Genomic DNA, 13372 nt, shown 5'->3' on the forward strand with positions numbered 1-13372 from the left:
TTTTAAATAATTTTGAGCAACATAACATACACATGGATAATATCATTATTGTATCTTCAATTATTGACAAACTGCCTCCATCATGGAAAGAGTGATATTTCTTATGAGCAATTAAGTAATCAATTTCGTCTTGAAGAAGAGTATCATAAACAAGACGATACTAAAGAGCAAAGTATTCATGCTAATCTTCACATAATGAAAGATGGAAAATCCAATCAACCCAACAAGAAAAGATACCAAGATTTTAATAAATCTCAAGGTAACAATGGTGATATCAGAAAGAATAAAAAGAAGGAAAATTGTTTTCATTGTGAAAAACTATGACACTTTAAGAAAGAATGTCGTTTCTTAAAAAAGAAGAAAGAAAAGAATGACATAGCAATAAAAGATAATCTTATTGATGTTATTTCTAAGATCAACATGATTGAAGACATTGGGTCATCGTGGATGGATTCTGGTACAACTCGACATGTTTGCAAGAATAGAAATTTTTTCAAGACATTCAAAGAAGAGAATGGGGCTATTTTGTACATGGAAAACACATCAACTGTTCATGTAATGGGCAAAGGAACCGTGGAACTTGAATTCACTTCTGGAAGAGTACTGACTCTTACTGATGTATATTATGTACCCGAAATCAGAAAAAATTTAGTTTTGTACTTTTACTTAACAAGTATGGGTTTAAGTCTGTATTTTAAGGAGACAAATTTATTCTGTCTAAGTGTGGAGCGTTTGTGGGTAAAGGATATCTATGTGAGAATATTTTTAAATTAAATATTGTAAATACTATTAATAATAATAATGTTTCTGTGTATATTGCTGAGTCCTGTGATTTAAAGCATAATCGTTTAGAACATGTTAATTTTCATAAATTAAATGATATGATAAAATATGATCTTATTCCAAATCAATTAAAAATTCATATGCATGTACAACTTATATGTTAACCAGGATAACAAGACTTCCTTTTCAAAGAGTACAAAGAAATTCTAAATTATTAGAATTAATACATTCTGATGTATATGTATGTGATTTGCATGGTTGGCCAATTATAGGCGGAAAGAAATATTTTGTCACTTTTATTGACGCTTTTAGTAGATATTATTACATATATTTGATGCATTCTAAAGAAGAAGTCTTGGATGAATTTAAGATTTTTAAAACCAAAGTTGACCATGAAACCTTTATTAAATGAAGAATATTCGGTGAGTACTTCTTTTGATCTAAGTATTAAATTAGTACCCAACGCAAATTCATCTATTTCACAAATTGAGTATGCAAAAATAATTGGATGCTTAATGTGTGCTATGAGTTGTACTAGACCAGATATAGCCAGGGACGGATGCATTCATTGAGTAGTGGGGGCAGTTGCCCTCAGTAAAATTTCAGAAATTACTTAGTAGTTCTTGGTAAAATGTCTTAAATGCCCCCACTATATAATTTGTTTTGACCCCACCCCAAATCAAATCCCTAACCCTTCTTTTTGCCTAATCTTCTTCATCTGCTCCAGGCCTCCAATCTTCGCAGCCTCTAGCCTTCGCACTTCGCAGCCTCCAGCCTTCGCAACCCGCACTCGGCACTCTTGTCTCCAGAGACCAGAGCCACTCCGCGTCTCAGCCAGTGTCACGGCTCTCTCTCTGCTAACGTCTCTGGCTCTCTGTCCTCCTGTCTCCAGAGTCACTTCTGTGTCTCCACATCTCGCATCCCCTTCTGCATTCTTCTTCATCGATCAGTTCTGTCCGTCCTTCTTCTTCGAATACTATAAATTTGCGATCCTCTTCTCTCTTCGGTTTTCACTCTTCACATTTCAGGCTTCAGCAGAGAACTCCTGCGTTTCGTCCTACTGCCGCTAAACCAGGGACGGATGCATTCATTGAGTAGTGGGGGCAGTTGCCCCCAGTAAAATTTCAGAAATTACTTGATAGTTCTTAGTAAAATGTCTTAAATGCCCCCACTATATAATTTGTTTTGACCCTACCCCAAATCAAATCCATAACCCATCTTTTTCCCCAATCTTCTTCATCTGCTCCAGGCCTCTAAGCTTCGCAACCTCCAGCCTTCACACATCGCAGCCTCCAACCTTTGCAGCCCGCACTCAGCACTCTTGTCTCCAAAGACCAGAGCCACTTCGCATCTCAGCCAGTGTCACGGCTCTCTCTCTACTGATGTCTCCGGCACTCCGCCCTCCTGTCTCTAGAGTCACTGCTATGTCTCCACATCTCCGCATCCCCTTCTGCCTTCTTCTTCATCGATCGGTTCCATCCGTCCTTCTTCTTCGAGTACTACAAATCTGCGATCCTCTTCTTCTCTCTTTGGTTTTCACTCTTCACTCTTCAGGCTTCAGCAGAGAACTCCTGTGTTTCGTCCTGCTGCCGCTGAACACTGCATAGAGACATCACTGGCTACTGCCTACTGGGTTCTACACCTTTGCTTCCTAGTTCCTAGAGTTCAGCTGTTCAGATTCAATCTTAGATTTTTTTTGGTACATTCATGAATCATGATTCATCGATCTGCAATTCTGCTTATTCACTTATTTGCTTCATTGTTGTTTGATAATTGATTTAGTTGGTTTGTTAATTGTGAATTTGTGATTGAATATTTGAATTTGTTTTGATGTAATTGCAAGTTTAGTTTGATTAATTTCTTTGTTAATTGTTTTTGTACATTGATTTAATTGTTTTTGTGTTTTTGAAGACTTAATTTAGTTTGATTAAATCAGTCAGTAATCAACTAATATTAATTTTGAATTTTTGGAAGTAGAAATCTTCTGACGATTCCTTTTAATGATCTGATACATATTTGTTGATTAACATAAAGCATTCTATTTGTTGCATCAGATATGGTATTTTTAATTCTTTCATAGCGGCTTGATTACCTTCCTCTTGATTGGAATTCACAAGCATCCTCTTTAAATAATGATAAGACAAAGAAATGAGTGGATGACAAGAGAGACTGGAAATTATTTTGTTGTTGTTGGAAAATTATTTAAATGACATATGTTTATCAATTTTGTATTTATAATTTTATATTGTAATTTTTAATTTGTGTAGAATTGTGAATTTTTTTATTAATTAATTAACTTAGATTTATAATTTTATCTTATTAGTAATGGAGAAATATTTCAAAAGAACCTCATCATTGGAGATTGGATCCCAAAACAATTCATCGACCTCTTCTAATAAAATGAGGTTTTTATAATTCGGAGTAGATGGTCTTATAGCAGATCCAGGACAACGACCAAAGATTTCAAGTTATCACCCGAATGACAGAGACAAAGTTAGATGTGCATATTAGTAAAAAGGTCCTTGTCAACCAAGGACTCATGATTTTCCGTAAACTGCTTGTGGTTCTTCTTTTCGAAGATTTAATCCTAATTGGTTTGATGACTATGGCAACTGGTTAGAGTATAGTATATCAAAAGATGCTGTTTTTTGTCTTTGTTGTTATCTTATGAAACTTGAGACTGAAGGTGGTGATACTTTTGTAACTAATGGCTTTTCAAATTAGAAAAAAAAGAGAGACTACAAATTCATGTGGGATTCATTATAGCGCTCATAATCAAGCTTGGAGAAAATGTGAAGCACTTATGAGACCAAAACAACACATCACTACTGCTATTGAAAAACAATCTGAGCAAGCTAAAAAGAATTATCAAATTCACTTGACAGCAATAATTGATTGTATTAGATTTCTTTTGCGACAAAGATTGGCCTTTCGTGGTAATGATAAGACAAATGATTCTGTTAACCAAGGAAATTTTTTGGACCTTCTAAGCTTTCTTGCACAACATAATGAAGAGATTGGTTGTACTTTCAAAAATGCTCGTGGGAATCTTAAACTAATAGCACCCTCAATCCAAAAAGACATTGTAAGAGCTGCTGCAAGGAAAACGACAAAAGTTATTGTAGATGATCTTGGAGATGAATTATTTGCTGTATTGGTTGATGAAGCCCACGACATTTCTATTAAGGAGCAAATGTCAGTTTGCTTAAGATATGTGAACAAAGAAGGACAAGTTAAGGAGCATTTTCTTGATCTTGTTCATATTTCTAATACTAATGCTTTATCTCTAAAGTTAGCATTGGAGTCATTATTAGAAACATATAATTTAAGTTTATCAAGAGTACGTGGACAAGGATATGATGGTTTAAGTAACATGCAAGGAGAATTTAATGGTTTGAAAACTTTGATATTGAAAGAAAATTCTTATGCTTTCTATGTACATTGCTTTGCCCACCAACTTCAGTTAGCTCTTGTAACGGTTGCAAAAAATAAGTTGAAATTATTTTGCTTTTTAATTTGTTAACTAATTTGTGCAATGTTGTTGGAGCTTTGTGTAAACGAAGAGATATGCTTCGTGATAGTCAGATGACTAAGACAATTGAAGCACTAAAAAGTGGAGAAATTTTTAGTAAGCGTGGTTTGAATCAAGAAACAGCTTTAAAAAGAGCTGGAGACACTAGATGTGTTTCACACTATGAAACTATACTTAGATTAATTTCTTTATTTTCTTCTATGGTTAATGTTCTTGAATATGTTGAGGAAGATGGAAATAATTCAGAACAAAGAGGTGAAGCATGTCATTTATTGAATGTCATTCAATCCTTTGAATTCATTTTCAACTTGCACTTGATGAAAAATATCTTGGGAGTTACTATTGAGTTATCTCAAGCATTACAAAGGAATGATCAAGACATTGTAAATTATATGGCATTAGTCAAAGTGTCTAAGCAACGGTTGCAAAATATAAGAGATGATGGCTGGCCTCTTTTACTTGACAAAGTCTCACTGTTTTGTGACAAACATGATATTACTGTTTCAATCATGGATGATATATTTGTGTCACAAGGAATATCAAGACGCAAAACTCAAAAGATATCAAATTTGCATCATTTTCAAGTTGAGATATTCTATCAAGTAGTTGATAGACAACTTCAAGAACTCAATAATCATTTTACAGAGATGAATACTGAATTGTTTCTTTGCATAGCTTGTTTGAATCTAAGACACTCATTTTTTGCATTTGATAAGGAGAAGTTGATCCAGTTAGCTCAATTCTATCCATTAGAATTTTCTTCCACTCAACTTTTGGCACTTGACAGTCAACTTGAGAACTTCATACTAGATGTGCGTTTTGATGATCAATTCTCAAACTTAAATGGAATTGGTGTTCTTTCTCAGAAGTTGGTTGAGACTCGAAAAAATATTGTTTATCCATTAGTGTTTCTTCTTTTGAAGTTAGTTTTAGTTTTGCCCGTAGCAACTGCATCAGTTGAAAAAACTTTTTCTACTATGAACATCATAAAGAGTCGACTTCGTAACCATATGTGAGATGAATTTTTAAATGATTTTTTAGTGACATACATAGAAAGAGAGACATTTGATTGTATTGACAATGAAAAGATTATTCAATCTTTTCAAAATATAAAACCTAGAAGAATGGAATTCTAAATTATTTGTTATTATTTTGAATTATTATTTTATTTTAATTTATTGGTTAAATAATTTAAAGAATATTCCTATTTTATAACATCATAGTATAATTATAAAAATTATTATTATATTATATATATTTTGCCCCGACTGAAAAAATTTTCTGGATCCGTCACTGGATATAACATATGCTGTAGGTCGCTTAAGTCGGTATACAAGCAATCCAAATAAAGATCATTGGCATGTTGTCTGAAGAATATTAAAATATTTGAAAGGAACAATAAACTATACTTTGTTGTATAGTGGTGAACCTTTTGTTTTAGAAGAATATACTGAAAATCATGCATCAACAAGTGGTTGGATCTTTACCCTTGGTGGGGGTGCTGTTTCTTGGAGATCCAAGAAACAAACTTGCATAACAGACAGAATTTGTTGCTTTGGCAGCAGCAAGCAAGTAAGCTGAATGACTTAGAGATTTATTACATAAAATTTTAATTTGGCCAAAACTAATGGCACCAATCTCTATATATTGTGATAGCCAAGCAACATTATTAAAGACTTATAGCCAAGTTTATAATGAAAAAATCTAGATATATTAGAGTAAGACATAGTTATGTTAAAAATCTTATTGGCAATGGAGTTATATCTATAAATTTGATAAGGTTAGAACAAAATCTTGCAGATCCTTTCACGAAAGGACTGACAAGAAATTTGGTGTTTAAGATATCAAAAGGGATGGGACTAAAATTTGTATTTTAAGTAATTACCAATGGTGAAAATCCAACTCACACTTGAGTAACATCAAGTCTTGAGTTTAATGCGATAAAGTACACTATTAGAGTAATTGTAAGTACTCATAATTATTTCTTTCATCCCAATGTAAAAAGTACTTGAAACTATAATGATATAAAGGAATATGGTAAGTTTTTGCTCTTAATAGACCTATAGCAAGTATATTATTTCTAAAGTATTTAATTATGGGATACTTTTGATAGAGTCTACCTATATGAGTGTGAACTGAGGCTGGTTCTTGGAGGTAAGATTTTACTCTTAAAGTACTCACGAAAGGATACAAGACGCAAGGCCATGTAGTATACTAAATTTGTCATATTTAATATAACATCTAAATGATACCAAAATTTTATGTGTTATCAGTACACGCTTGTTCATATAAGTTAAATGGTTCAAAACTTGTCTACCATTTTAAATTTGGATGAGTGAATACCACTGGTTACTAGGTAAGGGTTCAAATCGCAAGATACCTCTACTGAAAGCATAAAACTTTCAGAATGATAGGATTGGAAAAGAATTTTGAAAATGGTAGGGGATTGTGAGATATATTTTCAAAATATGTGAAAAGCTATTTTGAAGAGTTACATCTCTTCATAGAGTTGTGACTTATTTAAAGGTTGTAACTATTTGAAAAGTTATGTCTCTTGAAAGGTTGTAATAATTTGAAAAATTATGTCTATTGAAAGGTTGTAACTATTTGAAAAGTTATGAATGTTGAGTACGTAGCTACATGTTGCATATACTCCCTACCTATGAATTTTCCTCATTTTATTATTGTCATAAATCCATCTCATCACTTTCTTTATGCGCAAAAGAAAGAATATAGAATATTATTCTATAAATTATTATTTAGTGTAAAGTTTGACTGTGTTAGTGCATAAACAAGTCAAGTGTTCTTCATTGTATCCTACAAAAAATTTGCCAGTAACCCATTTTACACACCATTGTATATTGATGGGGCGAATTAAGCCTAAAAGAAAGTGTGTGTAACACACGCCTTGAAGAATTACGATATTTGATTCACTAACCCCTTCTCTCGTAACTCAATATATTCACTTCCATTATATATCATGGAATTCGAAAAAGGTTTTATGGAAAAAATTTGTTTTTTTAAGTATTTTTTATTATATATTTATAAAAATACTTTTTTGTTATTTTTTAAATTTAAATTCAATTTTTTTAATATGTATTGTTCGGATAACACTAACCTTTTGATTTAGTATTTAGGAACTTGTCAACTAATATAAGAGTAGATCCATGTCAAAAAAGATACCTGCAAGAACACTTTGATATTTAAGTTAGTTAATATGTGTTTCGTAATATTGGCGATCCAATTTATCTCTTCCAGCTCCTTCTTCTCTTTTATAGTATCTTATCAAATTCTTACTTTAGGGACAATTTACTCTCACTAATAAAATTTCATATATGTTTATTATACCCGTTACGTGTATCACCATTATTTTGAGTATCGACTTGTTAGTTTTGAATTATTCCACGTGCCAAAGCTGAGGTATTCATAAAATCTTCCCCTTTACTTCTTCATGGTTTGCTTTTCCTACCTCAGATATGTTTGGTTTGAATGTATCTTTTTCATATTTTTTTAAACGTAGGTTAGGGTGCCATTGTTTTTTGTATTTTTATTTTAGGATTATTTTAGGCTTTTCTTCAAATTACATCATTTTTACACCCTTATTCAAAAGGTTATAACGATAATTCTTACTTGAGAAGTGATTTCTCCAACTAGATGAGCAACCATAATGCATAATTTTATCTTGCCTAACTCGGTTCCTTTCACTATAAGAAAATATTGAATACCGTCGGATTTAGTTTTTTGATGATAAATTTACCAATAATAATTGGAAAAAAAGAAATTGGCACGATCATTACTGGAAGATTTAATCTGAATTATTATAATGTAACATTTTGGTCATTCGCAAAGCATTACTGTTGGATTTATCCGTCAATAAATCTAACAATAATCTTGTCCGAAATTTGAATCACGAACTCTCTCTCCCCCCAAATTTTTGAACCATTCTCTCTCTCTCTCTCTCTCTCTCTCTCTCTCTCTCTCTCTCTCTCTCTCTCTCTCTCTCTCTCAAACCACCTCCGATCAACTCTTCCATCAGTGTCACCCACAACCAACAATGTTCAAAGACTGCGTGGACTCCTTGGGGTATGTTGGTTACTCTATTGTCGTCGTTGTCGTTGCTCCTGCCACTATTGCCGCCGCCACGGCTGTTGCCGCTGCTCCCTATGTCGCCAGAGCTGCCTCTTTTCTCCCTCCAGGTATATTGCCATCCTCCTTCTTCTTATTATTTTTTAATTTGTTTAAGAAAAACCCTAATGAAGCCCTGTCAGTTGGTCACTACCACCGCCATGCACTTTGTCGTCCATGCTGCCACCACACCAAAAGAGTCCTCTGTGCTGCCACTGTCTCCAAGTAACTCACTAATTAGTTTTGGATAGTTGATGAGCGGATAATTTATACACTTTTTGGCATTGTTTTTAGTATGTTTTTGGTAGTTTTAGTTGAGTTTTTAGTATATTTTTATTAGTTTTTAGTTAAAATTCACTTTTCTGGACTTTACTATGAGTTTGTGTATTTTTCTGTGATTTCAGGTATTTTCTGGCTGAAATTGAAGGTTCTGAGCAAAAATCTGATTCAGAGACTGAAAAGGACTGCAGATGCTGTTGGATTCTGACCTCCCTGCACTCGAAGTAGATTTTCTGGAGCTACAGAAGCCCAATTGGCGCGCTCTCAACGGCGTTGGAAAGTAGACATCCTGGGCTTTCCAGCAATATATGATAGTCCATACTTTGCCCAAGATTTGATGGCCCAAACTGGCGTTCAAAGTCACCTCAAGAAATCCCAGCGTTAAACGCTGGAACTGGCACCCAAATGGGAGTTAAACGCCCAAACTGGCATAAAAGCTGGCATTTAACTCCAAGAAGAGTCTCCACACGAAATTGCTTCATTGCTCAGCCCAAGCACACACCAAGTGGGCCCGGAAGTGGATTTTTATGTCATTTACTCATTTATGTAAACCTTAGGCTACTAGTTATCTATAAGTAGGACCTTTTACTATTGTATTAGTAGACTTTTGGTAGCTATCTTCGTTTTATGCTATCTTAGATCATTGGGAGGCTGGCCATTCGGCCATGCCTAGACCTAATGCTTATGTATTTTCAACGGTGGAGTTTCTACACACCATAGATTAAGGTGTGGAGCTCTGCTGTACCTCGAGTATTAATGCAATTACTATTGTTCTTCCATTCAATTCCGCTTGTTCTTGTTCTAAGATATCACTTGTTCTTCAACTTGATGAATGTGATGATCCGTGACACTCATCATCATTCTCACTTATGAACAAGGTGACTGACAACCACTTTTGTTCTACAAGCAACAAAGGCTCTAGTGTTTATCTCTTGGATTCTTTAATCGGAATCTTCGTGGTATAGGCGAGAACTGATGGCAGCATTCAAGAGAATCCGGAAGGTCTAACCTTGTCTGTGGTATTCTGAGTAGGATTCAATGACTGAATGACTGTGACGTGCTTCAAACTCCTAGCAGGCGGGGCGTTAGTGACAGACGCAAAAGTATCGATGGATATTATTCCGGTCTGACCGAGAACCGACAGCTGAATTCCGCTATGCTGTGACAGAGCATATGCAATCGCTTTCACTGAGAGGATGGGAGGTAGCCATTGACAACGGTGAAACCCTACACGAGCTTGCCATGGAAAGGAGTAAGAAGGATTGGATGAAGACAGTAGGAAAGCAGAGAGACGGAAGGGAAGGCATCTTCATGCGCTTATCTGAAGTTCTTACCAATGAATTACATAAGTATCTCTATCTTTATCTTTTATGTTATTATCGTTCATCACCATATACATTTGAGTCTGCCTGACTAAGATTTGCAAGATGACCATAGCTTGCTTCATACTAACAATCTCCGTGGGATCGACCCTTACTCACGTAAGGTATTACTTGGACGACCCAGTGCACTTGCTGGTTAGTTGTGCGAAGTTGTGTAATGCCATGGAATTGAACTACCAAGTTTTTGGAGTTCATGACCGGGGATTATGAGAGTTGTGAAAAGTATTGTTCACAATTTCGCGCACCAAGTTTTTGGCGCCGTTGCCGGGGATTGTTAAGTTTGGACAACTGAAGGTTCATCTTGTTGCTTAGATTAGGTATTTTTTTTCGAAATTCTTGAAGATGAATTCTAGAGTTTCATGATGATTTGTTGAAGTCTGGCTGGCTGAGAAGCCATGTCTAATCTCATTGGACCGAGGTTTCAACTTATCATCACAAGAGCTTGTTGATTTTTATCAATCTTGCTTTTGGAGCAGTGATCTACTAAAGCTTGGCTGGCCTTTGGCCATGTCTAGTGTTTTGGACCGAAGCTTTCTTTGAAAGCTTGGCTGGCTGTGAAGCCATGTCTAATTCCTGGACCGGAGTCTTAGACTAACATTGCACTGATTCCTGGAATTCTCATTAAGAATTTTGATATCTTTTTCCACTTAATTTTCGAAAAACACAAAAAATCAAAAAAAAAATTTCATAAAAACCAAAAATATGTTATGTTCCTTGTTGAGACACAAGTCTCATCTTAAGTTTGGTGTCAATTGCATACATTCATTCATGTATCTTAAGGATCTTCAAGTAATTCTTGATGATTTCTTACTCTGATCTTTGAATTCTTTTGGCTTGAGTGTTTATGCGTCTCATATAGTGTCAGTAGTATACAAACTGCTAAGTTTGGTGTCTTGCATGCATTGTTATTTCATTCTTGTTGCATTTTGATTATTAAAAATCCAAAAATATTTTTTAATTTGTGTCTTTTCAAGTCAATAATACAAAGAATTGAAGATTCAAAACATGCTGTAGAGGAATTATACAGAAAAAGCTGAGCATTCAAAAATGCCCAGTGAAGAAGACAGACTGGCGTTTAAACGCCAGCCAGGGTACCTGGTTGGGCGTTTAACGCCCAAAGAGGTAGCATTTTGGGCGTTAAACGCCAGAATGGAGGCCATTCTGGGCGTTTAACGCCAGGATGGCAAAGGGGGAAGATTTTGTTTTTCAAATCATTTTTTTCAAGTTTTCTAAGCTTTTCAAAATCAAATCTTTTTCAAATCATATCTTTTTAATCAAATGTTTTCAAAATCAATTCCTTTCCTTTTTCAAAGATACTTACTAACAATTAATGATTTGATTGAACATCTCAAATATGTTGCCTTTTCTGTTGAGAAAGGTTTAATGTTTGAATCATATCTTTTCTTGATAGCCAAGTTACTAATTTTTAAAATAAAATCTTTTTAAAATTGTTTTCAAATCATATCTTTTCAATTACATATTCTTAAAATCAATCATATCTTCTTAACCTCATCTTTTTCAAAATAGTTTTCAATCAAATCTTTTTGATTTCTAATTTCAAAATCTTTTTCAAAAATCATCTTATTTCTTTCCCACTCTCATTTTCGAAAATTAAGTAATGTTTTTCAAAAATATTTTCAAAATCTTTCACTTAATTTTCGAAAATTACTTCCCTTCTCCTCACATCCTTCTATTTATGGACTAACACTATCCCTTAATGCAAAATTCGAACTCCATCTTCTTTGATAAGTTCGAATTTTCTACCTCTGTCTTCCATTTTTCTTTTCCTCTGACACTTCAAGGAATCTCTATACTGTGACATAGAGGATTCCACGATTTTCTTGTTCCCTTCTCTTTCTTATGAGCAGGAGCAAAGACAAAAGCATTCTTGTTGAGCCTGATCCTGAACCTGACAGGACCTTGAAGAGAAAGCTAAGAGAAGCCAAAGCACAACTCTCTTTAGAGGACCTGACCGAATTCTTCAAAGAAGAAGAACACATGGCAGCCGAAAACAACAACAATGCAAACAATGCAAGGAAGGTGCTGGGTGACTTTACTGCACCTACTCCCGACTTCTATGGGAGAAGCATCTCAATCCCTGCCATTAGAGCAAACAACTTTGAGCTTAAGCCTCAATTAGTTTCTCTAATGCAACAGAATTGCAAGTTCCATGGACTTCCACTGGAAGATCCTCATCAGTTCTTAGCTGAATTCTTGCAAATCTGTGACACAGTCAAGACTAATGGGGTTGACCCTGAGGTCTACAGACTGATGCTATTCCCTTTTGCTGTAAGAGACAGAGCTAGAATATGGTTGGACTCACAACCTAAAGAAAGCCTGGACTCATGGGAAAAGCTAGTCAATGCCTTCTTGGCAAAGTTCTTTCCACCTCAAAAATTGAGTAAGCTTAGAGTGGAAGTTCAAACCTTCAGACAGAAGGATGGAGAATCCCTCTATGAAGCTTGGGAAAGATACAAACAATTAATCAGAAAATGTCCCTCAGACATGCTTTCTGAATGGAGCATCATAGGTATTTTCTATGATGGTCTCTCTGAACTATCCAAGATGTCTTTGGATAGCTCTGCTGGAGGATCTCTTCATCTGAAGAAGACGCCTACAAAGGCTCAGGAACTAATTGAGATGGTTGCAAATAACCAATTCATGTACACTTCTGAAAGGAATCCTGTGAACAATGGGACAAGTCAAAAGAAAGGAGTTCTTGAGATTGATACTCTGAATGCCATACTGGCTCAGAATAAGTTATTGACTCAACAAGTCAATTTGATTTCTCAAAGTCTGTCTGGAATGCAAAATGCACCTGGCAGTACTAAGGATGCTTCATCTGAGGAAGAAGCTTATGATCCTGAGAACCCTTCAATGGAAGAGGTGAATTACCTAGGAGAGCCCTATGGAAACACCTATAATTCTTCATGGAGAAATCATCCAAATTTCTCATGGAAGAATCAAGAGAGACCTCAACAAGGTTTCAATAACAACAATGGTGGAAGAAACAGGTTTAGCAATGGCAAGCCTTTTCCATCATCTTCTCAGCAACAGACAGAGAGTTCTAAGCAGAATACCTCTGACTTAGCAACAATGGTCTCTGATCTAATCAAAACCACTCAAAGTTTCATGAATGAAACAAGGTCCTCCATCAGAAATTTGGAAGGACAAGTAGGTCAGCTGAGCAAGAAAATTACTGAACTCCCTCCTAGTACTCTCCCAAGCAACACAGAAGAAAATCCAAAAGGAGAGTGCAAAGCTATTAACA

General features: G+C 35.0%; 1 protein-coding gene and 1 non-coding gene across 2 annotated transcripts; one reads left to right on the plus strand and one right to left on the minus strand.

The window, feature by feature from the left end:
• Positions 1-3586: 3586 nt before the first annotated feature.
• On the plus strand, positions 3587-5331 carry LOC130962784 (uncharacterized). The gene is made up of 2 exons (XM_057888951.1): positions 3587-4175; positions 4331-5331. The coding sequence occupies exons 1-2, from the start codon at positions 3587-3589 to the stop codon at positions 5329-5331; spliced, it is 1590 nt and encodes a 529-aa protein (XP_057744934.1).
• Positions 5332-12504: 7173 nt separating this feature from the next.
• On the minus strand, positions 12505-12612 carry LOC130963751 (small nucleolar RNA R71). The gene has a single exon (XR_009079870.1). It is a non-coding gene; the product is annotated as a small nucleolar RNA R71 (small nucleolar RNA).
• Positions 12613-13372: the final 760 nt, after the last annotated feature.

The sequence above is a fragment of the Arachis stenosperma genome, chromosome 2, assembly GCF_014773155.1.
Source record: "Arachis stenosperma cultivar V10309 chromosome 2, arast.V10309.gnm1.PFL2, whole genome shotgun sequence".
Taxonomy (NCBI): domain Eukaryota; kingdom Viridiplantae; phylum Streptophyta; class Magnoliopsida; order Fabales; family Fabaceae; genus Arachis; species Arachis stenosperma.